Source organism: Leuciscus leuciscus (assembly GCF_965113295.1).
Source record: "Leuciscus leuciscus genome assembly, chromosome: 11".
NCBI lineage: Eukaryota > Metazoa > Chordata > Actinopteri > Cypriniformes > Leuciscidae > Leuciscus > Leuciscus leuciscus.
This window is the reverse complement of record NC_138735.1, coordinates 15397358-15422170: the sequence shown is the minus strand read 5'-3', so window position 1 is coordinate 15422170 and position 24813 is coordinate 15397358. Positions and strand designations below refer to the sequence as shown.

The 24813-nt window shown below is 37.4% G+C and overlaps 1 protein-coding gene across 1 annotated transcript; it reads left to right on the top strand.

Moving 5' to 3' along the window:
* Positions 1-254: 254 nt before the first annotated feature.
* On the top strand, positions 255-19374 carry pdcd6 (programmed cell death 6). Its single transcript, XM_082183325.1, has 6 exons — positions 255-431; positions 3191-3252; positions 12267-12311; positions 15467-15625; positions 15859-15968; positions 18674-19374. Exons 1-6 carry the CDS (start codon positions 349-351, stop codon positions 18770-18772), a joined length of 558 nt encoding a protein of 185 aa, XP_082039451.1. The 5' UTR covers positions 255-348; the 3' UTR covers positions 18773-19374.
* The last annotated feature ends 5439 nt before the right edge of the window (positions 19375-24813 follow it).

Sequence of the window (24813 nt, the reverse complement as noted above, 5' to 3'; positions counted from 1 at the left end):
CTTGGATTTTGTGGAAAATAATATCTTTATCCTGTCGAAATCTGTCAGTCTGAAGCAAACAGAAATATTTCATTTAGGAACAGTTCATATTTTCCATTAGTCAGACTGTTTGCCCCGCCCATTTAGCGCAAACACTCCACGCTGACATGTGAAGATCCAATCAAAACAGCAGAAAGCCCCGGCAGAATTCGAAGGGGGCTGTCTCGTGTGACGTCAGCTAATTTTTAATGGGAAGTGGGGAGTTTCACGCCACGCCTCTGCGTGAAGAATTCTTTAGTCAGATTTAAGCAAGTTGAATCTAGCTGCTCATAGAGCACATTTGATCGTCTAGCGGGGCAAGCCGTGGACATGGCCTACCAGAACCAGTATAGACCACCTCAATATAACAACGCGCCGCCGGATCAGAGCTTTTTATGGAATATATTTCAGAGGTGAGTGAAAACACGAGCAGCGATTCCGCATTTGAACGCCTGTCGATTTGACAAGCGCCGCAGGAAAGAGCATGTTCTTGCAAGTCACGTACAAGAAGATACGAAATGCAATAGGCAACTAGTAGAGGGTTGTATAGCTCGCAAAAGCAAATGTCTGTAATATTTTGTAGTTACTTCCGCCGCATTTCGATTGCTTTTCAGCGGATAGCAGACTCTTTTTTTCTGACTTTCATTATCAAACCATTCAACACAGTTACTCAGTTTCTATTGCAACCGAGAATAATCGAATACGCCTTTTGCGTAGCTTTTAGCAGTTTTGAATACCATAAAGATCGCGCGTGTGTGTGTATATATATATATAGAGAGAGAGAGAGAGAGAGAGAGAGAGAGAGAGAGAGAGAGAGAGAGAGAGAGGTGTGTGTGTGTGTGTGTGTGTGTGTGTGTGTGTCATTTTACACAAATACACACCCGCATATAAGTGAGTGGAGTTTGAGTTGTTTTTGTTTAACAAAGTTGCTCGTCTCTATAGTAGCCTACTGAATTATGTAATACTGCAGAGGATTGAGCCTTAAGGGCCGTTCACACGGGACGCGTTCTTCTTTCGTTCCAGTTGCGCTATTTTATATTGTTAGTTTATGTCACTAATCTCTATACATAATTTATATAGATCAGTGGTTTATGTACACGCTGACGGATCTGGCCTTCGAGTCTGTATGTTGTCAATCGTTGCGATTTTGAGATGCCTTGTCAACTTAAAAGTATTTCAACTTTCGTTTTGAACTCAAGAACGCATATAAACGCTCCTTTAGAACATTTCCCTGCCGCCAAAACGCTGAAACTGACGCAACTCAGTCGACGTAACCTAGCAACATTCATGTTGAACTAATATAATATCACATGAAAACAAAATGATTGTACCCTGGTCATATGACTCGGGAATGTCTAAAGGTGTTGTGAGTCACCAGTGTTTCTCTTACATATGAGTCAAATGAGTTTCCATGACTATATTGCGCTGCGAGGTGAATTGTGTCATATTATGGTTGGATTATGATCGCTTTAGATGTATATGACCCGGTTGTGTATGTGGTTGCACGGGTTTTCAATCTTTGAGAAGCCACACACCCCCAATTATTATCATCCTCGTGTGAAGGAAAATATGTAATTTTTATAAAATTATAAATTATAATTATGTGTAAAATGTTATTTGGAAAATATTTAGTTGCTATTATGTAAAAAAATATATAAAAAATGCTGGGTCGTTTCAACCAAAGTGTGGGTCAAATATTGACAAACCCAACCTTTAGCTTACAGTTAACATAACCCAACAGTTGGGTTTATCCATATTTGACCCAAGCATGGGTTGAAACAACCCAGAATTTTTTTTAGAGTATGTTAGATGTATTTATTTATTTATTAAAATAAAAAATGTTAATCACATTAATCTTATTTTTTATAATTTATTTATTTTTACATCGACTCTAAACCCGATTTTCCTTTAGTTGCTCCCGGGGGGTCCCTGGACCCCAGTTTAAAAGCCCCTGGACTTATAGTGAGGATGGTCGCTGTGATGTTATTGGGAAGTGAGTGGAAAAAGTTCAGTTGGAAAGCTTACTGAAACACCGGGAAAACCAAATCCCCTCACTCACTAAGCTGTAGACGTAGTTTGAGTTTTTTCCACTTTCCATTTAGGTAAAAGCAAGTAATGATCCAGATGTTCCTGTTCATACTTTCCTTGAATGGAAGTTCTCATTTAGTCAGTCCAGTTAGTAATGAAACCTAGTTATTCCCAAACCACTTCTTATCAGAATTGACTGTTACATAAAGAGTGACTGAAGTTGACAGTTGTGTCTGAATTCCTTGTGTGAATTAGAGTCACGAGTTCAAATATTGCCTGGTTGGGCAGGATAAACAAGCCAACAAGACATTCCTTTCACGGTTTACTGTGGTTACGGCCCAGACTGAACTCTCTTTCAATGGTTTAGCTTTCCGAATTATTGAGGAGGCCTCTCTCTAGTCCGTCTCTTCTGTTTTTCTATGTTTTTTTTCCCTCCGCTGCCTAAATACTGGGGGTTTGTTGGTGTGCTAAGGCTATGGTGTATATTTCATAATACTGTACCACAGGATTTTGTGAAACCCAATCCTTTTCTGTAATCTCTTTATTACAAAACAGACCAAATAGGCTAATACATGTAATTTCCACATGGATGGAGCACCATTCCCTTAAATTCAGCTCAGAAGGCTTGTAATGGAAACGTGTCCTTTTTACGATTTACGGCATATGTGTAATGGAAAAGACACTCCCAACAGCAGAAATAGTCGAGCCGCTCTGCGTGAGACAGACTTTCCCTCCTTTAAAGTCATTGCTGACATGCCTTGACTGAAATGAATCATAAAAAGATCAGCATGTGGCTGCGCCTTCACAACATCAATGAAAGAATGTTGAGCAAAGATCAAATCAACTGGCTTCCCAAGACACACTTTTCTAAAATGTCCCATATGTAAACTCAAAGGAAAGGAAAATGTTTTTAGATGTAAATGATTAATGGAAATAAAATGATTTTCACTCTGAATCGTTCTCCACGTAAGCTTTTACTTTCAGTTTCATTTGAGCTGGCTCACATCCTGAGTTGTTTCCTATTTGTCCCATTACAGTTCTAGAACTCACTGTATTTCAAGCTATTCACTATAAGGGAAGTTTTTAACATGAATTACTTTATTTTTGGCTAGCCAATGATCAAAAATGTTTCTGTTTCCTCCAGGGTAGATAAAGACAGGAGCGGGGCAATATCAGACACAGAGCTTCAGCAGGCATTATCAAATGGTATGTTTATTTTTTCCCATTTTTTTCCTTTTTTCTTACTTTTTAGTTGAAAGATTAAAAGATAAATATTCAGCAAAGGCCCTCAAGTATAAATTTGCTGTGAGTTTTCCATCCATTTCAGAGAATATCAGACTCTTAATAAAAGGAACCAGGTTTCCTTTACATCAGAAAAGAGTGTTTCTTGTACACAGTAAATGCTTTATGACAACACTCATCTGATTGTTTTGTCAATACTATTATTTTGGCAATATGATTTAGCACAATTTACATTCCATATGGAAATATTCTTTGCTAAATGAAGATGTCCACAGTAACTTTGGTTGCTAAATGAAGTTCTTGTTCATGCAATAACCATTATACCAAGTTTGAGGGCAACTTTTGGAGATTCTGTGCACTTCCTATGAGTAGAGTACACAATGGGTCCTTTTCTCAACAAATGACCAGTGAAAGGAAATGTTCAGAAAATGTGGATTGACCGCAGCTGGTCAAACTAAATACTATGTGTTTGTTGTTATTGGTAAGCTTTTATATTTCCCAGAAATATTTGTTGAATTTTTTTTTCTTATAATTACTTGCATAAGAGGGTTGAAAATGAAAAATCTGTCATCGGTTACTAACCCTCAAGTTATTCCAAACCTGTATGAATTTCTTTCTTCTGCTGAACACAAAAGAAGATATTTTGAAGAATGTTGGTAACCATTGGGGTTGATGAAGTCAATGGGGTTGATGTTCCCCATTGACTTCAATAGTATTTTTCTCTATACTGTGGAAGTCAATGGGGTCCATCAACCGTTTGGTTACCAACATTCTTCAAAATATCTTCTTTTGTGTTCAGCAGAAGAAAGTCATTTGATAGACCATAAATGTGATAGTTAGCTAGAAAAATTATTTGTTTAAAAATTTTTTTTTTCCATATACAATCATATTTTTACTCTTATTAAAAACATATAATGTTATTATTATAAGAACTGCATTATATGCAATTACAAATGAGTTAATTTTAACCTTTAATATTATATTAATGCACCAGCTGACTGGGTTACCTGTATAGTTTACAGCATTTTGTTGTGATTTTTTTTTTTACTTGAGAAAAATTAACATGTGAAGAGTTCAGATGCAAAAGCCTCTAAGTGCCATCTGAAATTTTCTTCTAGAATGATCATTTTTATCAAGCTCATATATTTAAGTTCAGTAATTTCACTTAAATGACAATTAATAGGTCATTTTCATTGGCAACTTCAATATACGAGCTTGATAAAAATCATCTAGAAGAAAATTTCAGATGGCACTTAGAGGCTTTCGCATCTGAACTCTTCATGTACTGTACCTGATTCATATCCAAATGAATCGAGTTGAATCTAAATCTGAATAGAATCGCAAGCTTATGAATAAAAATCAAATGCGCAATTTGTGTCGATTTCCAGCCTCATAAAAACACAGTACCAGTCACTGTTGGTGACTTCTGAAGCCTTGTTATTTTTTCTAACTTTGTGTGTGGCTCCGCTTCCGAAGATGCACGACTTCGAGGCGATTCTGGTACGCCTGTACCATGATGACAGCCACCCAGTATGCACTTGTCTAAATTATTTGCTTACATTTATGAAATGTGCCTACATATCTAAATATATAAGATTCATTAAGAGAATATCAGATATTCTCTTAATATCTGATATGAATTTTTAATGAAAATAAAGGTCCATGTTTTACTGAAAATGTTCATGAAATTAAATATTTCATGAAATTAAAGAATATTTAAGAGATTGTTGTTTAATTTAGTGTTATGTTCTCTTATCCATATATTTTGTTCTAATGTCACAAGTAATAATCTCAAGGTTTACTGTATTTTACACGATTCTTTGGTTCTTTTGTATCATGGGTTTGGTGAAGTGTAAGAAAAAACAAACAAGGTCTCGTGCACTCGACGAGCACAACCGCTCACACCACGATGACGTCATTTTTACCGCACGCACCTTTGCGCTGGTGCAGATACAGTATAAACCAAGCTTAAGGAGGACAGAAAACCTGAAGGAGATTGAACTATTCAGCTGGCTGATTTCCTTGTCTTATTTATCAGTTAGAGTAGTATTCAAATAATTGTTTGTTGCAGCCCTAACATAAAGTCGCAATCACGTTATATTATGTGGCGGAAAGAAGGCTGCCATAGTTTTTTGTGCTCTAATGTTTAAAAAAAGTTATAGGACACCAAAGTTTACCTTACTCATGGATTGTGCCGTGTATCTGCAATATCTCCTTACCCTATTCTGCTTCATGAGCATATGGCTTTGCTGTCAAAGTGGGTCAGAGTTCTCTCCCTCCTGCCAGAAGCTGTTATCTGCTCTGAGCAGTAAAGGTTGATGAAGTGCTCGTCTCAACGAGGTGCAGAATTAGCAGGAAACTCTGTTATCATTCTTGAGAGTTGGCTGTGTGAGTTTAAGCTGAACGGTTCAATGATCCCAGCGCTGGTTCCTGTCAGCACTGCTGCAGTGTGTTGTTATAGCACATAGGCCATTGTCACACTCTATACATTTCAGCAACACTGCGTCATGAAGGATAGAATTGTGTAACATTGTAGTAACCCTGTGATTTTATGAAGAGGTATGCCATTGGAATTTCATAGCGTACTTTTGTAAAGGTCATCGCATGCCACGTGTTATGTAGTGTATGGCTGGAGCTTTCCTGCGTTCCTGTTCATAGATTAGTGGTTTTGTGTTCAGGTCAAGCCTTTCAGCACTGCTAAAGTCCATTACTCTGTTCTCGGAGTCTCTGAAAGCACCTCAGGGACACAGCAGTCGCACCAGGGGTCTAACCTCAACACATGATGCTGAAAATGTCTATATATGTCTGCACTCTGCAATATACACTCTTAAAAATAAAGGTTCTTTATAGATATCGATGGTTCCATGAAGAGCTTTAACATCCATGGAACCTTTTCATTGCACAAAATGGTCTTCATAGGGGAAACAAATGACTTAAGTGTGCTTTACAATAAGAAAAAAATGGTTCTTTTAAAGTCCCCCTGTGATGAAAACCAAGCTTTTAATAATGTTTATTTGTCTATGTGGTGTTTTTAATATGCTTTACGACAAACCATGTACAAATTCATAAGTCAACAGCATTGCTGTGTATTTTCTCCTTAAAACTGCAGTGAACCAAAGACAGTCTCAAAAATGCGGTTTGAAATCGCTGGTGTTTCTGACGTCACAAATTACCTTGTAACCAATCACGTCAACGTGTGATCGTCGACGAGTGGATCTCTGAGCTGGTGCAAGTGAGTGGAGGCGGGGCTAATATGCATATTCATAGAACTGCGTATACTAATAATTGACCTTTCGCCGAGCCCCGCCCCCCTTAGTTACTGTTGCTACGTCCGACAAACAAATGGTCAAACACGACCAGCGCGACAGATTGCCATGACGGAAAGAGGTATACCCGTGCGTGTCAGTGACCATTTTTGGAGCAATACCTCCGCGATATCCTCCAGATCGAGGCAAAAGGGGTTACAGAGTGCAGTGGAGGGATATATTCAAAATATAAAAATACGCAATGAAGGAGACACGACTACTATCTACGTCTCTATCGAGGCTAATGCTTACCGGTGTTCACACATCATTTGTGATATGACAAAGAACGAGGAATCAAGTGTTTAAAAGCATTGAAAGACACTTACTGTTGTGTTTTTGTGTGAAAGAAAAAACTCTATGAAAATAAAAGTGCTGTCAGCAATAATTTCGTATGTGTGTTTTTTCGCATAACACAATGACTGAAATTTTAAATGCTGCAAAACACATGGGAGTTATATTCCCGATGCTGTAGTTTATTTGATCAGTCACTATATCATTAATCAAGCTTAATTTGACTTTTCAACTACAATTAGGCAGGGAGAACTGAAAGCTTTTACAATCTTTTAGCTATAACTTAGCCTATATCATTGACAAAATATGTATGTGGTGCATTTTCTTCCAAAAATGATTTTCTTTCTCAAATTCATGCTTCAAGTTGACAAAGCACAATAAACGAAATCACACAATAACTGTTTAACCAGACATAGCCTTAATTTGCATCTAAATAACTTTCCTTGATTGTCTTTCATAATGCACTTACCATAATATTTATTAGGGGGGCAACGGATCACAAAAATCGCGGTTGAGACCATAATATTTATTAGTGGGGCAACGGATCATAAAAATCGCGGTTCAGACAATATTATGTTTTTTTGAGTTACAGATAGGATAGTTTTTCAGATAAAAAAAAAAATAAAAAAAATTAAGTAACGTTAGCCATCGATACCACAGCCAGCAGACGTATTTATGCTTCGTAATGTTAAACACATTTAACTGGGAGTGGGGCCGTCCACACTGTTTGTGTTTTCGGCTTTGGGAATGGAAAGAACACAACTCCTCCAGACAATCTCTCGGGGTATCTAGTGTCCGATTTACAAACGCCATGGGCGCACGCTTCACCATCTTGATAATGTTTGTCGGACCTGCTCACATAGTAACGGTTGCTATGATGTGTGATTGGACAATGGCCGTTTTGGGGGAGGGGCCGGCGAAAGGTCAATTGAGGAAAGGGTGTCGTGTTACATTCAAGCTATTTTAAGGCATGAATAAAATTATTGACTTCAGGGGGACTTTAAAAAACGTAAAAAAAATGTTGGGGGGTGAACCTAAAATCGCTGCCTAAACCTCCTTTCTTTATTTTTTAAGAGGATATTTTCCAGCTTTATATTTTGATATTAATGAATTTCCTCTGAAATAAATAGCTTTATCTTTATCATTATGTTGAACTAACACTTCCTTCTGTATTGTCACTGTTATAAAAAAACTAAATAAAAAAAACCCTCCTATTATTACCTACCCCTCTTTCATCTGTGGTTTTTCAGGGTGTCTGAATTGATTTGATTATCTTGCATTAAAAGTTGTTTCCTCTCAGCTCAGTCGTTTAGCTGGCTCAACACATTTAAGCACTCCTGAATTTCTCCAATGCTGCTCTAGGCGTTTGCTGTAGTGCTGCTGTTCATGTAGATTTATATCAGAAGTCATTGCTGTAAGGGGAGTGAAGCAGTGGCAGTGGGCAGCTGTGATTTACTATGTCACAACCGTCCAGTTCACTGACTCCAGCCGTGTTGCATTATAATTTCACTCCTGTGACCAGAGCATAATGAATTTTACTCACAAAGTCTAAATGGAAATGAAAACATTCAAATCTGCTGTTAGGACTGTTTAGCTGTGGTTGACTGTTTTATAGGCCTATAGTGACTGACTGCCTGGCTCTCATTTATCTCATATTTTTTGGAGTTTTTAGGGTTGTTTGCTTGTGGTGTGGTCAGATTCAGAGATGTATAATCAGACTTGATCAAAAATACAGTAAAAACAAAAGAAATTGTAAAATATTATTAAAACATTTTTTTTTTATGATTTTCTATTTTAACATATTTTAAAAGGTTTTTTTATTTTTTATTCTTGTGATTGCAAAGCAAATTTTTTTACTCTAGTCTTCAGTGATACATGATCCTTCAGAAATCATTCTAATATGATGATTTGGTGCTCAAGAAACATTTCTTATTATTCATTTTGAAAACAGTTGTGCTGCTTAATATTTTTTTGTGAAAACCATGATACATTTTTTTGAATAGAAAGTTCAAAAGAACAACATTTGTTTGAAATATAAGTTTGTAATCATGTAAAAGTCTTCACTGTCACGTTTAGTCAATTTAAATTGCATAGTTGCTGAATAAAATTATACATTTTCTGTAAAAAAAATAAATAATTATGTTTCACAAAAAAAAATAGAGACAGGTTTGTTTATGCCTGCGTGCACCGTTTCACAAATACTCAAGAGAAAAAAAAGCCATAATTTTATCGTCAAAGACAAAAATATATTTAGTTTGTTATTAATGAAAAGGTTCTATAAAAATGTTTTTACATCCAGTAAATTTCTTAATTCACTCACCTCTGAAAGGTGTAGTAAAAAGCAATTATTTGACCCTTTATGTTATTATACCATCCATTTCTAAGCCCAGTCTCTTAACATAAAATGTGTTTTATCAGCTGTGTTTTTCTCTTGAATATGATTTAAAAAGAAGTCCTTGTTTTAGCATATGCAGTGTTGTTGTATGCGGCTGACGGCTGTGTGCTTGTCTAGTGAGTGATGTGAATGTTGCTGTTTTTCCATGATTCCTCCCGGAGTGGGCATTGCTGTGACTGGAGCCAGTGTGCAGCACATAGGGGCGTCTTTGTGCCTCAATTCAGACCCGCCTCCTCTCCAGTCCTTGCCACTAGCAGCCATTCTCCCTCTGAGATGGCACCACGCTGTTCACACCATTTCCAACAGCCTACCTAATATGGCCAGGGTGACCTTGGTGGCTCAAAATATATATAACACGTACATATATATGTATATATATATATGTATGTATGTATGTATATATATATATATATATATATATATATATATATATATATATATATTAGGGGTCGACCGATTAATCGGTCGGACGATTAATCGGCCGATTTTTTGAATTTTTTAACATAATCGGCATCGGCCAATATCCAGTATATCAAGCCGATTATTAGGCGGGCGCATCTGTGGGCAGCCTAGTGTTGTTGTTGTTGTGGAACACGTGTTCGACGCACGCTGCGTCTAGAGTCATTCTCCAGCAGAGTGAGCAGACCTCATCCAGTGCCTAAGGAAGGAGCTAAGTTCCTTGGAGAAAACTCCTTTATATTTAATTAAAACCTTTTGATATGTTACTGCCAACTTCGAGAAAAAATATGAATAGGCGACATGACGTTCGGCTACTTTGGATATTGATAGCGTAGTTGAGGTTGCATTATCACAGCAGAAGGGTTGCTATCATGTCAAAATAAGTAAGCAAGAATTTTGCAATTACAAACAGAGAATCTGATACTTTTATTTGTTCTGTTTTGTGTGTCTTATATTTGAGAGGGTTGTCACTCAATGCAGAGAAATAAGTAATAAAAAAGTGACCATAGGTTAGTGAAGGGCTGGCTTTGCTTTTCAAGCGTCGTCGCTAGGGTTGGGTAGCTACAGACAGACCCGGTGCTAATACGGCACTGGTGCCTTAACGACCGTTATTTACCGGACCAAATATCAATGTGGATTTCTGTGCTTCATTTCGGTGCTACTGTTATGCCTGTGCTTCTCTTGGATGCTCTGAAAACGGACGTTAGAAACGTGACGCTAGTCAGCTGTTAACTTTAGCATACTAGTAGCTGGATTAAACACGGTTAAAATGTTGGCCAAACAGTGTAATGTGTGACTGTATTTCACTGTAGACTAGGGGTGGAACGGTACATGTATTCGTATTGAACCGAAACGGTACGGGCGTCACGGTTCGGTGTATAAATTTACACGGAGAATACATGGTATAAAAATAAATAAAACTCGCGTGCAAATTAATTCATGTAATGCGTACTGTTAGATACGCGGGTTCTTTGGGGACACCTAATCTGTAGCCCCGCTTTAGCTCTGAAGCAGGTTGCGATCATAGACTGTAAAAAATAGGCTGCGATGTAAAGATTGCATTGCTGGAATATGGTGTGTGGGAGAGGGAGAGGGAGAGGGAGAGAGGGGCGCGGGTGCGGGCGCGATCGAAAAGTCGCGTGTGTTTAAAGTCGCAAAGTGTTTACTTATATTTGTGTGTGTGTGTGTGTGTGTGTGTGTGTGTGTGAGAGAGGCGCGGATGCGATCGAACAGTGGAAACATAAAAACATACTCTGTCATTTTGTTTATAAAAGACATCATTCAAACTGCAAAGTGTTTAAGTTACTGTTAATTAAAATTTTAAGGAAAACAAATATATTAGTCTGAAATGTAGCAAATAAATTTTCAATTCATTCAGGTACAATTACCAAACATATCTCAAGGTCACAACAAGTGCAGATTGGTCAAGTGTTCAATAAATGTTTTTGTTGAGAAATCTTGTCGATCTTAAGTAATAATTTGTGTTATATTTTATCTTTCAAATAGAGGTTAAAAACAAGCACATAATCGGTCAAATATCGGCCAAAATAAATCGGCAGCATTAATCGGCCATCGGCCGACCCGGATTTCAAAAGATCGGCATCGGCCTGAAAAAAACCATATCGGTCGACCTCTAATATATATATATATATATATATATTGGCCTTTCATTACAAAGGTTATTTTTTCCATTCTGTTCTTCCTGCGTCCCGGGGCTATCCACATCTGTCCCCATCCCACTAACTAGAGGAGCATCCTGTTTATTCCCTGATTGTTCACCCAGTGCAAGTCCTTCCTCTCTCTCGTAGAGGCTCTTTCAGTGTGCGTGAGGCCATGACTCAGCATTGCGAAGAAGAATGGCTTTATTTTACAGCTGTACGTTTCATTCCTGTGTCTTCTGGTGTTGTTACGCGGAGCACGCCGCCCACTGTGTGCTGTAGGTGTGCTAAGATAAGCACGCTCAAACAAATGATAGTGTTATTTCAGCCAAAGCAGAAACGGAGAGTTCACTGAGCTGGGATCAGAGACTGACCTATATAGACGATAAAATGTGTTCCTCAAGGTCAGTAAAGGCTGCCTACTGAAGCGTACCTGAAATGTTTTTTTTACCACATTCATGTTATGACCAAAATGCCACTCCCTAGTGATCTCACCATTGGCATTACAAATCAGTTTAAAATAGAAACTATACAGCTGTGTTGTGACCGCTGGCTATCTTAAAAATGGTCTGTTTTACAGGTTTAAGAGCCTTACAGAAAATAATTGGGCACTGGCAAAACATCTACTCAATATAATGAAATATAAGCAGAATATTTACTTTTATTGATACAAACATAAAAAATTAAAAAATAATTAGCTGAATATTCTATTTATATTCTACTTAAATAAGTTAAAAACAGTGCACGACATAACATTTATCAACATTTTGCTTACAGGAATGACTGGCATATTGATTCAAGCTTCCTTTTGTTGCTTTAATAATTTTAGTTTTAAATGGAATCTGATTATTTGTTTTGTTTCATCTCCAGGCACATGGACACCGTTCAACCCTGTGACTGTCAGATCAATTATATGTGAGTATTATCATTGTCTTTACATATACATTGGCCGTTTCTCGATATGCGTTCTTTAGTGATCTTGTGTTCTCTTACTACGTCATCATCAACCGCTAAAGTTCAGTTCCAATACTCCAGAACGCAAGTACAGATAATGCATGAAAATACCCAGATGTGTTCTTGATATCGAGGATGCATTGAGTGCAGACTTGAGAGGATCAAAACGAAAAAAATCCCTGAAGTCATATCGGGCGGACGACGTACTGTAAGCTTTAAACTTCTCTGTTCTCACTCGAGAGATTCCCGCTGAAAGCTCACAAGTACGTGATGGCTTGCGAAAGTAAACATTTGTTGTTTGTTTGGCATAATTTTAATGATGTTAATACCTGGAGAAAGCCTTGAAAAGAATCCTAAAGTTGACAAAGCATTAAATATACAAGTAAACGTTAAATGATAAAAATACAAGTAAAATAAAAAGATATCAAATAATAACAATAATGTCAGTCAGTATTTTAATAGGTTATGACATCTGTGATGTTATGTTTTATTTATTGTTCATTGAATGCTGCTGTCCCACTGCCTAATATGTGCTGAACGGTCAGTTGAGCAACATATCAATTCTCACAAGGATGTGTTCTGTGTCCTCGTGTCCTTCCGAGTTTGTTCTTTAAGGTAGCCTAGCAAGACCGGTCTCCACAAGAATTTAGAAACAGTAATTCTGTCTTTTTCTTCTTTGTCCTATAATCCTCTGTTTGTTTGTGAGCTCCATGACAACCTAGATTGTTTCCTATTAGCACATTTAGCTTATAAAGGTTGAGTTGTTTCAGCTCAAACTGAAAGCATGTAGCTGTCATCTGCCTTGGAAGTTACTCAGAAAATGGAAATATTTTGTCTTAAGCAACAGAAATAATTGACTGTGTTTAATAGGGGTGGAACGGTGCACAGAAGTCACGGTTCGGTTCATACCTCGGTTCAGACTTCACGGTTCGGTACGAGTTCGGTACAATGGAGGGAAAAGCCAGACAAAAATGCAGAAGACTTGTGCATGTCTCAGGCTGTACCACCAAACGAAAATAAATTACTTAAGCCTTGTATTTTTTAAATAAGTTTTATTAATAAAATAAAGGCATAGAACCAGTTTAGTTATAGTGCACTGACAATAGTTTTATATAATTAGTTTATTAATTAAATTAATAAAAAGACAAAAAGACCTTGAGATATGTTTGGTAATTGTACCTGAATGAATTGAAAATTAATTTGCTACATTTCAGATTATATATTTGTTTTCCTTAAAATTTTAATTAACAGTAACTTAAACACTTTGCAGTTTGAATAATGTCCTGTATTAACAAAATGACGGAGTATGTTTTTATGTTTCCACTGTTCGATCGCGCCCGCGCCTCACTCACACACACGCACACAAATATAAGTAAACACTTTGCGACTTTTCGATCGCGCCTCTCTGCCTCTCTCTCTCTCTCTCTCTCTCTCTCTCTCTCTCTCTCTCTCTCTCTCTCTCTCTCTCTCTCTCTCTCTCTCTCTCTCTCTCTCTCTCTCTCTCTCTCTCTCTCTCTCTCAGCATTGCAATCTTTACATCGCAGCCTGCTTCAGAGCTAAGACGGGGCTACAGATTAGGTGTCCCTAATGCCTGGTTCAGATTACACGATTTTTTTGTCTGTTACGATAGTCACTGTGTCAGATTACACGATTTTGACTCCTAAAAATCTTGTCATGTCGTGGACAAGAAACATGTCAGACTACACGTTGTTTTCCGACCAGTCATCCTGAGCCGTCTCACACACTCATTCACTCGCACATACACACGCTCACTCACATAGCCTACACGCACTCACACACACACACACACACTCATACATGCTTTCTCACTCACACACTCACTCTCGTGCACACACAGTCACACATACTCGCTCAGTCACTCACTCGCGAACACACACTCTCACTCACTCGCGCGCCGTCGTCGTGGAGGACCGTTAAAAAATTAAACATGCTAGTCCTTTTGTCGTGATGTCGTGAAGCATCGCAGACGCAACGTAGGTTGTCGCCCACTATGACACACTATACGAGATGAAACGATCGAATCTTGCGTCCCAACGCCCGTTGTCGTTTGCGAATCCCCACGACACCCTACGTCAAACGGATCGTGCCAAAATCGTGCTAAAATCGTGTAATCTGAACCAGGCATAAAGAACCCGTGTATCTAACAGTAGTTCCGCATTACATTAATTGATTTGCACGCAAGTTTTATTTATTTTTATACCGTGTATTCTCCGTGTAAATTTAAGCACCGAACCGTGACGCCCATACCGTTTCGGTTCAATACAAATACATGTACCGTTCTACCCCTAGTGTTTAATGACTCTTCACTCAAGAATAAGTTGATCTCTTTCAGCTCATTTAAAGGAACATAACAACTTTTTGGGACTTTTGCTTATTCACCGTATCCCCCAGAGTTAAATAAGTCCATACATACCCTTTTCATCTCCGTGCGTGCTGTAACTCTGTCTGACGCACCCACCGCTAGCCTAGCTTAGCACAAAGACTGGAGATAAATGGCTCCAGCTAGCATACTGCTCCCAATAAGTGACAAAATAAACGCCAACATTTTTCTATTTACATGTTGTGATTTGTATAGTCACAGCGTGTACAAATAACAAGGTCACATGAGACACAGCCAACTTCTAACCGTATACATACTGGGAACTATATTCTCAGAAGGCGAAGCACTGCTACTTGGGCGGAGTGATTTGCTCACAACACCTGAGAAGCCCCGTGGTGAGGAGCAGAGAGTTCGCTCAGAGTTGGAGTAAATCACTCCGCAGAAGTAGCAGTGCTTCGCCATGTTATTTGTATACTCTGTGACAAATCATTTGTAAATAGGAAAATGTTGGTGTTATTTTAAACCAGTACCAACTCAATTATGATCTTTCAGGGATACATTTCCATCTGTTTCATCCATCTCAGACAGTTTTGTCTAGTAATGGTAGGCAAAATGTTATGAACGCATCCTATGGCCATACTTTGTAAACATAGTAAATGGTTTTGACAGAAAATCACCAGTCACGTTACCTCAAAAGTGAAGTAATGCAATTAATCATAAAATTTGAGGATTAAATGTGACCAAACATTCCCTAAATGCTTCCTTTTCTTTTCAGCTATGTTTGACCGGGAGAACAAAGGCGGGGTCAACTTCAATGAGTTTGCCGGCGTTTGGAAGTACATCACAGACTGGCAGAACATCTTCCGCACCTACGACAGGGACAACTCAGGGTTTATCGACAAGACCGAGCTCAAACAGGCTCTCACCGGCTTTGGTGAGTTCGTAATGCTTACTTATTGACTGCTATTAATGGAAAGTCGGAGGTGATGGATGCATTCAGTGAGGTGTTTAAAAGAAAATCCTGTAGGAAGGAGAGGCAAGGGCATTGATTCACAAGACCAATACAAGGAAGGACAAATAAACTGATGGAACAACTGATGAAAAATGATTAATGTCAACCTTTTGGAAAATTCTTAACTAATTTCAAACACTTCTCTTTTTACACAGGTTATCGTCTCTCAGATCAGTTCTACAACACACTGATAGAGAAATTTGACCGTCAGAAGAGGGGACAAGTGGCTTTTGATGACTTCATTCAGTGCTGTATTGTACTACAGGTAATGATCTGTGTTGTATGCAACATTTGCAATTTGCACTTTATAAGGATAATTCATCCAGAAATGAAAATGATGTCAGTATTTTAACACCCTTGTGTTGTTTTATTTCTTCTGTTGAACACAAAAGGAGAATGTTTAAAGAATATCCTGTCCATTCTTTTTCAAATAATGAAAGTAAATGGGTACTTGGACTGTCAAGCTCCAAAATAGCAAAAGAACCTTAAACATATCATAAAAGTAATTCATGCAAGCTATCATTTGATAGCTTTGTGTGAGCAACAAACTGAATTTTTGTTATTCGCAGACACTCTTGACATTTGCCATCGAATCATCTATCAATGAAGAGTTCATGATAGATGAATAGGTTTCGTGAATTAATATTTCTTAAGAATCTGGGCCCGTATTCATAAAGAATCTTAATGCAAAGAGTAGCTCCTAGTGACAAAATTCTAAGAAAATTCTTAGAAATGTGGGCGTTTACTCTTAAAATGAAAGAAAAAATCCTAGTAAAGAAAAAAGTAATTCAGAAAGCATCTTAACCCTTAAAAGAGGTCTTAAGGTCAAAATTGTTAGGAGCACGGACGAGGACTTTTAAGAGGCTTAAGAGTTTCTTTAGCAGAGGAGAAAATGGCAGAAAGACGAAGAGGGAGAAGAAATGTGTTGCAGACAATGAATAACAGTGAGTTAATAAGACGCTATAGATTAGATCGTGCAGGGATCGTGTTTGTGACTGATCTTATTAGAGACACGCTAACATCTCCAACACAGCACAGAAATGCCATAGCGCCAGAAATGAAAGTAATTACTACATTATGATATTTGGCAACTGGGAAAATTCCATGTTTGATACATTAAAACCAACATTCAAACCACCACTTAAATAGACATGCCAGCAATCAGTGTAATTGGAAAGAGTGGAACAATTTTTATCATTCTAAGCCAAGCAAATACCTTATAGGAAATTAACAGCATGGTAAAAAAAAAAAAAAAAAAAAAAGGATTTATATACACATATATAATGTGTGAGAACGGTCAAATAGGAAAAAGTACATGTAATTTCAAAGTGAAGGCTTAGAATAGACCCTATTCTTAAAATCACTTCTTTTTTTTTTTTCTTGGACAACCAACCAATCACAGTCTTCAAAAGATTGTGTCATACATAGCAACGGGGTCAACCCCGCCTCCTCACTAAGATGAAAGTTTTTGTCTTTTCCTTACTCAGAGTTGCTCTCAGATCGGTCCCGAATCGCTTTTAAGCTAAGACTCCTACGTAAAAGTTTTTAAGCTAAATTAAGAGTTTTCTTAGAGGATTCTTAGAATCTTTATGAATACGGGCCCAGATCTTTTCAACTGATTTGAAAGCTTCTTCATCATTTTGAGTCACTTTTGAAACACATTTCATGTTTTATACACTAAAAATGCAGCCTATTGATTCACCAAAAAATGAAAATTCTGTCATTAATTACTCACCCTCATGTCGTTCCAAACCCTTAAAGACCTTCGTTGATCTTCGTAACACAAATGAAGATATTTTTGATGAAATCAGAGAGCTCTCTGACCCCTCCATAGACAGCAATTTAATTATCACTTTCAAGGCCCAGAAAGGGAGTAAAGACATCGTTAAAATAGTCCATATGACTGCAGTGGTTCAACCTTAATTGTGACAAGTGACAAGAATACTTTGTGCACAAAAACAAACAAAAGTAATTTTTCTCTCATTTGAGTCAGTCTCCTACGCTGTTTACGTTGTAAATACAGTGCAGCTCTTCTGAGTTCTCCGTCAGAACGCTGGCTTACCATTGGCCGACGCTGTTCACGTGAGCACCACGACACATACGTGTGATGCTGACCAATGATGAGCCAGCGTTCTGATGAAAGGTAATATTTGAAAAAGCGTAATGGGGCACTTTAATGATAATGTATTATTAGTAGTAGTAGTATGGTTCTACTGCAAACTGGAATTTTATTTTTGCTTAAATGGGTTTAAGAATTTTCATGTATTAATTGCTTTTTTATTGCCAATGTATGAACAGCTAGGTTGCCTATGAAAGCCTGTAGACTGATTTTTATGTGAAGGACTCGGGTTGTTTTTGCTGGAAAATCAAAAGGATGTGACGTTTACGCACACTCCCGCTGCTCTTTCTGCTGCGTGAACGGCCGTTGGGGATGTCCGTTAACAGTAAATCGCTGCAAAAGTGTTTCCATCTTCCATCGGTGTCGCTAATGACAAGGGTTTCTGAATTTTATATACAGCCCCTTTAACTCAAAAAGTGTTTTGGGGTCAAACTAACTCAGATATTTGGTCACATTTATTAATGAATCAGTCTGATCTGGTTCTTGAGTTCAATGCACTGATTCAGTATTCCAGTTACAGTGGTTCAGTGTATGGGAGGGGAAGATTATGAGTGAATAAACTTACATTTTGGTCTGTTCCTAATCCTAACATAAAGCTATCGTTTAACTTCAGAAGACTTGCAATACATAGCTCTTGACTTATATAGAACACTTTTATAAAAAGTTCATGGTGCTTTTGTGTCCTTTTTGAAGCTTGAACAATTGAGTCCCCATTCATTGGAATTATATAGAAAAGCACAGTCTTGTTTTGTGTTCAGTATAAGAACAAAAGTCAAATGGGGTTTGGGACAGTTCGCCATAATGCAGTGATATACACCTAAAACTGATTGGGTATTTTTTTATTTCAACAGAGGTTAACTGACGTGTTCCGGCGATACGACACAGATCAGGACGGCTGGATCCAGGTGTCGTACGAGCAGTATCTGTCAATGGTCTTCAACGTGGTATAGCACAACACGAGCACGCCTGCACTCTCCTGTGCCAAACGCCAAATGTCCCTCCCCATGCGGTCTGAGACAGAGACTAGCCAATACTACCCTCTACCGGACGACACGGGGACGGGATTTTTATGACTCTTCATTCCGTCTATCTGTCTGTTTGTTCGTCTGTTAGTAGCCATATCGCCATATTTCTTAACCATTATTATTGAAAGAATTATGGAATATCACTCTCTCTCTGTGTTTAATGAATGTTGACATTGTGAAAATCATATTAAGACTCAGTTGCATGCTTTCTGATAAACCTTCTTAATGTCAAAGCATGAATTAATGTTTCTTTCTTTGGCTGAATTCATGTTTACAATGAAATACTGTGAGTGCAGGTTGTGTTTGTTTGCCATGAAAAGATCCTTTTATTTGGATTGACTGTCAGCTCTTCCATATATTTGTAAAGAATTATATTTTTAATCTGCACAATAATGTAATTCAACCTTTTATTTTAGGAAGGAGGTACATATGCTTTTGTATGCCTTTTTCATGCATGATGCCTTACAACTGTTAAAATAACAACAAAAAAACTGTTTTATTAAAAACTGGAACATGTTTGAAAATAAGTCTTTCATTTGTATGTGCATCTTTTCATGAATGTTACTCATGAGCTATTTAAGCAATTTTACATTACTTACCAAGAGTCTGACAGCACACAAAAGATAACAATGAGTGTCATTACTGTCAAATATGATCAATAAATATTTTTTTTAGGTTAGATTGGATGGTTCTCTTTATATAAAGCACAATTCTACCCCCTAGTGTATAGTTTTGTGTAATACATGCTTGGGCATGCTAAATATATTTATGCCTTGGCAATCCATTAAAACATTAAAATAATTGCCTGCCCCTAAACAGCAACGAATATTCCTTTATTGAGGATTTCCGCCTCCGCTTTACTTATGTATGTGCACAACTTTAATCGTAGGGGAGACCGGGGAGTGTAACACGGTGTAAGTGCTTGTCATGCTAACTTAAAACCCACACAAGCTAAAACAGTTGTGTTATGGCTGCTTAGTGGGGGGATGGTTGTAATAGTTCATTAAAATGTTTCTGCATTGTGTGCATGGAACACTGGAAACACATGGTTTGAAGAAGTGTGGGTCAAGTGTGCATTCTGGGCTCATAAGGCCTGCATGCACCCCATGAGCAGCCATCTACATTGACAGCCAACTCTGTGAAAGTGACTGAACCCTTATGTGACAGGAATACACTACACAAAAATGCAAGTTATGTTCAGTTATATCCAGAAGCAAGTTATATCCAGTTTTACAACTTTGTTGCCATTTAAAACCCTAAAATAGGCGTAAAAGGAGTTGAGCAACTCTTCATCTGAAATAACAAGAACAAATGAAAGTGTTTTTCTATACATATAAGATACGCTTCACATTTCAGCTCTTTGTCTCAGCCTAGATCACGGTTAAAGGCAAGGGGTGATCGTGCACTTGCAATAGTTGGGCCTAGGGGCTATGGAATAGTCTCCCCTTATCTGTGAAAACGAGTTTAAATCTAAATTGAAATCTTGTTTTTTTTTTTACTTATGCTTTTTAAACTTCGCATGTTAAATTTGCTGATTTTATTTTGTATTGTTTCATTTTTAAAAAATTGTTTTATCTTATTTGTACAGCACTATGATTCAACTGCTGTTGTGTTTATCAGTGCTTAATAAATACAGGAAATGTTAAATGTAAATGAATGTAAGAAGCAGAATTTTAAAATCAATATGATACTTTAACGGAAGCCAGTGTAATCGCTGAAGAACTGGGGAAATGTGTTTGATAGAAGAAGTTCTAGAAACAACTGGAGTTTATAAAGAAGTTTAGAAGAGAGACCAGTGAGAGATGGAATTAATATTACATAAGTGAAAGTATGCAGTACGCTTGATATTATTAACATGAGCTTAGAAGGATAGAGTGCTATCAAAGATGACACCCAGACTCTTAATCTGCAATGAAGGAAAAATGTGTTATTATTAGTTATTGAATTATCAATAGCCACAGAAAAACAATCAGATTGTTTTAGAATAGATTTTGTGCTTACAAAAGCTGGGACCAGGATGGTTTTTGTGCATGTTGCCCAGTTGGGACAAACCTAGTGGCAAGTGCAATCCTGAATGAAATCCATGTGAACAATTGGCATGGGGCCATTATGGAACCTGTGGGCAATCCTTTATAGGGCCCAGTTTTTCAGCCCATGTCTTACCCATATAGGCGCCATATACACATGTTGGCTGGGAAGGAGGACGTTTTACCGCTATTGAGTTTTAGAAATGTAGCTGAAAACCCATCATTAATTTCAGCCAAACAACTGGAACAGAGATTGGTGAAGGAGAGGAACCCTTGCAAGACAGATAGAGCTGGTCGTCATCAGCACAGCAATGAAAATGGATACCATAATTCCAAAAAATATGACTGAGAGGAAGTAAGTAGATAATGAATAAAAGAGGGCCCAAAACAGAACCCTGAGGAACACCAGAGGTAATCACTAGATGATTTTGAAATATTTAAGTTGGACAAACTTCTGAGTGCGACCAGAGAGAAATGATCTAAGACAAGACTTGGGTGTTAGTAATCCCAAAAGAAGCTAACCTGTCAAGGAATATATTGTGCAAGACGAAATCAAAGGATTCAGTGTCAGCTGCCAGTAACAGGCTGTTAGTGATTTTAACAAGAACAGTCTCTGTGCTATGCTGAAGCCAGATTGAAATTGTTTAAATAAATGGGAAATTTGAAATTGGACAAAAGTTATCAAAATTGGATGAATCAGCCCCTGTGTTCTTTAGTATGAGAGAAATGATAGAAGATTTAAGAGATGAAGGAACAAAGCCTAAATCTGTCGGTTGCGGTACCCTTAAGTACCAGCAGATGGAAGCCTCGTTCCACACTGTTTCCAGAGACTCTGTTATTCCCGGACTTCATTTCCCAGAACCCTCTGCTCATTATTAGTTAACCTGTTTCAGCTGTCTTGTTTTCTTAGTTCATTACCCTGTCTATTTAAATGCCTTTGCCCTGCATTCATTATGAAGTCTTGTTTGCTTTGAGTCACATTCTCAAGCAGTTCTTGTGTTCCTTATGTTTTATCTCTGCCAGACTCTTGGATTCTTTGTTCCTGTCTGCCCTTAATGGAGTGTACTTTGTGTATTTGGACTGATTATATTGACCCTCTGCCTGGTATGGACCGTGACTTTGGATTATAAACTGCGTTTGGATTCTCACTCCTTATGCTGTGTATGCTATGTTATTGTTGCCTCTACTCTCATAATAATTGATCCAAATTGGATTTAATAAAAACAGGTTGTCATGTACACAAAGCCGAAGCATTGTTACCACACACATACATACACACACACACACACACACACACAGAAAAAGTGACTGTTTATGAGGTTTAGGGTGCATTGTCCATTCTTTCTCACTGTTATTGAAACACCTGGATAAAGACACTCATTCTGGAACTGAAAAACATCTCCATGACAGACAGCTGTATATTATGGATGAAATGCTTTCATTATTTGGAAAGGATATAGAAAACAACATTGTGGTAGCCCTTAATTTGATCAAAACATCCAAAATTGCATGTGCAAAATAAATGGATGATCAGCCTGTTTATTTCAAATTTAACGACTATTAGAGTGAGAGCTTAGATGAGGACGGCAGAGAGAGTTGCAAAGCATCTTGGGATCGTGGAGAAAGCTTTGAGCAGTTCTTTGATTACCTGAATGGGATGAACCCAAAAACCTTTCACTAGTTCACACGTACAGTACATATAATTAGAATCCGAGGGGAGGGCTTAGAGCTCAAAATTTGGCCCGAACCCAGAGTACTGCATTTTTTTATCTGAACTTTATGATTGAGAAAGCGAAGGAAGAAAATAAGGGACTGACTGGAAGATTACAATCTGATTATGGATAGATCAATGTAAACATATGATTCTGTAAATTATGAAAAAAAGGTTATGTTCAATTTCAGTACTAGAATTTAGGCAGCCACACTGACATAACTTATGGATTAAATATAAAATTGCTGAACTGAAGCTTCATAATCTGCCTGAGAATATACAGTTAGGATATGCAATATGATTATGCACTCATTCATCAAATTATCTAATTATAATAAGATTACATGGACTTGATCCAGAGTATTCTGGCCTGTTACAGCATCATCATACTGCTAGACCTGTAAGACTGTCTCAAATTCTCAATGGAGTTAAAACATGTTGAAGACATATCTCTGTTGCATTTAACTGTCCTTACACTCATAGAAAAAAAGGTACAAAAGATGTTACTTGGGTGGTACCTTTTCAAAAGGTTCACTTCTGTACCTAAAGGGTGCATATTAGTACATTAAAGATGAGTAACTACTACATGTCAATACCTAAATGAAACAAAAGTGTACATTTAAAAAAAGATACTGCCCCAGTGACAGCTTTTGTACCTTTTTTTCTGAGAGTGTAGATGCATTTTTGAATAGTGATGTGTTTTGTTTTTTATGTATGTGTAAGGTGTGTAATTTAGGTTGTGTGAAGCACTTTGGTCAACTTTGTTGTTTTTAAATGTGCTATAGAAACTTTTTTGTTGTTTTTACATCATCATTTAGTGTGTTTTATAGTATTACTGTTATTGTACAAATTTACATTTAAGTCAACATAGTAGTTGAATACATTATGAAAATGGCTGTTACCATAAACAGGTTAAGATCCATTTATGGCGTTTACTAATGTTTTAAAGGGAGACCATTGTTGTTGAGTTGAAACCTAATGGCAACTAGATGGCATTGTTTTCAGTTTTCACCTTGGCCACTTTTTATGTCTTGTATGATTTCTCACAACTGTAAATCCAAGTTTTGTTACTTTGTTTCTTTTCCTCCTGAATTTTGATAGTCTGACATTTAAGATTTTGCTTTGATATTGAGATGGCCTTCTGCGATCTCTGCATTTGGGTCAAAGTTCACCAGCAATGCTATTCAGAAAAGCCTAAGTGAAGTGGCAAACAACCTGAAATCAAATTTTCGATGTCTAGTTTGACTATGTTACAAATGCAAAGCATCTATCAAATTGAAAGTCAAAACAAGTCGTTGCATAGGTACTTATAGTCAGTTGAATGTCTGTTGGGGAGCATCAAAATAAAGAGTTAGCGGATATTAAGCAGACAGTCTAATGAGAGTTTGTTGACATGTAGTTGCAAAGTTACTTATAGTTTGTAAAAAGTCTAAAGTGGACCATCAAAATAAAATGTTACCATTGAACATTTTTGTCAACACTAATATGTTTGAATATATGAAATATCAGAATTAGTAATAAAGTTTTTAAAGCTAGCATAACATGAAACTAGAAACTAGTGACAATTGTTCAGCTGACAAAACAATTTGGGTATTGTCAAAACTGAGTTTTGAAAATGACGTGATCATTATACAGTGCATACCATTGTAAATCTTTCTATCCCTCACAGCCTCATTTTCATCTGCATAAAATTCAATATGGCATAATGACATATTCAAGGCTGTGCTGCAGTTAAGTCAATCACATTCAGATCCACCACCATTGCTGTATGCAACGCTGACTTTTCACAATCCAATGGATAAAATTAAGATCGGCATTCTTTTTATTGTGCATGATAAGCCATTTCATTCTAAAACTCCTAAAACACATTTAAATACAGTAATAATGGCTTTATAAGAGCAGACAATGTTGTTGAAAATCTTTAAGTTATGGAATCTTTAGCATCTCTCAAAAAATGTCACTGGTGATTGACAGGTGGCAGAATGGAGAATTAAAATGACCTCAAGTGGACAGGCAGATGAATGGATTCATCATCTTTTGGTCACACCGTTAAAGCGATTACAGACATAATGAAGAGTATATAATGTGCACACACACATTCACCAATAACACAATGGTTGTCTCAATAGAGAACAGACCAAGGAGAAGATCTCTGATTGAGCTGCTGCCTCGCATTAGCAGGGTGGCCAGTCAACTGCCAGTCCTAATATTCAAAATGCACCATGTCA

Coding starts and splice junctions, on each gene's coding strand:
- pdcd6 (XM_082183325.1), top strand. CDS start 349: ATGGCCTACCAGAACCAGTATAGACCACCTCAATATAACAACGCGCCG. Junction 432..3,190: donor TTATGGAATATATTTCAGAG/GTGAGTGAAAAC, acceptor TGTTTCCTCCAG/GGTAGATAAAGACAGGAGCG. Junction 15,626..15,858: donor ACAGGCTCTCACCGGCTTTG/GTGAGTTCGTAA, acceptor CTTTTTACACAG/GTTATCGTCTCTCAGATCAG.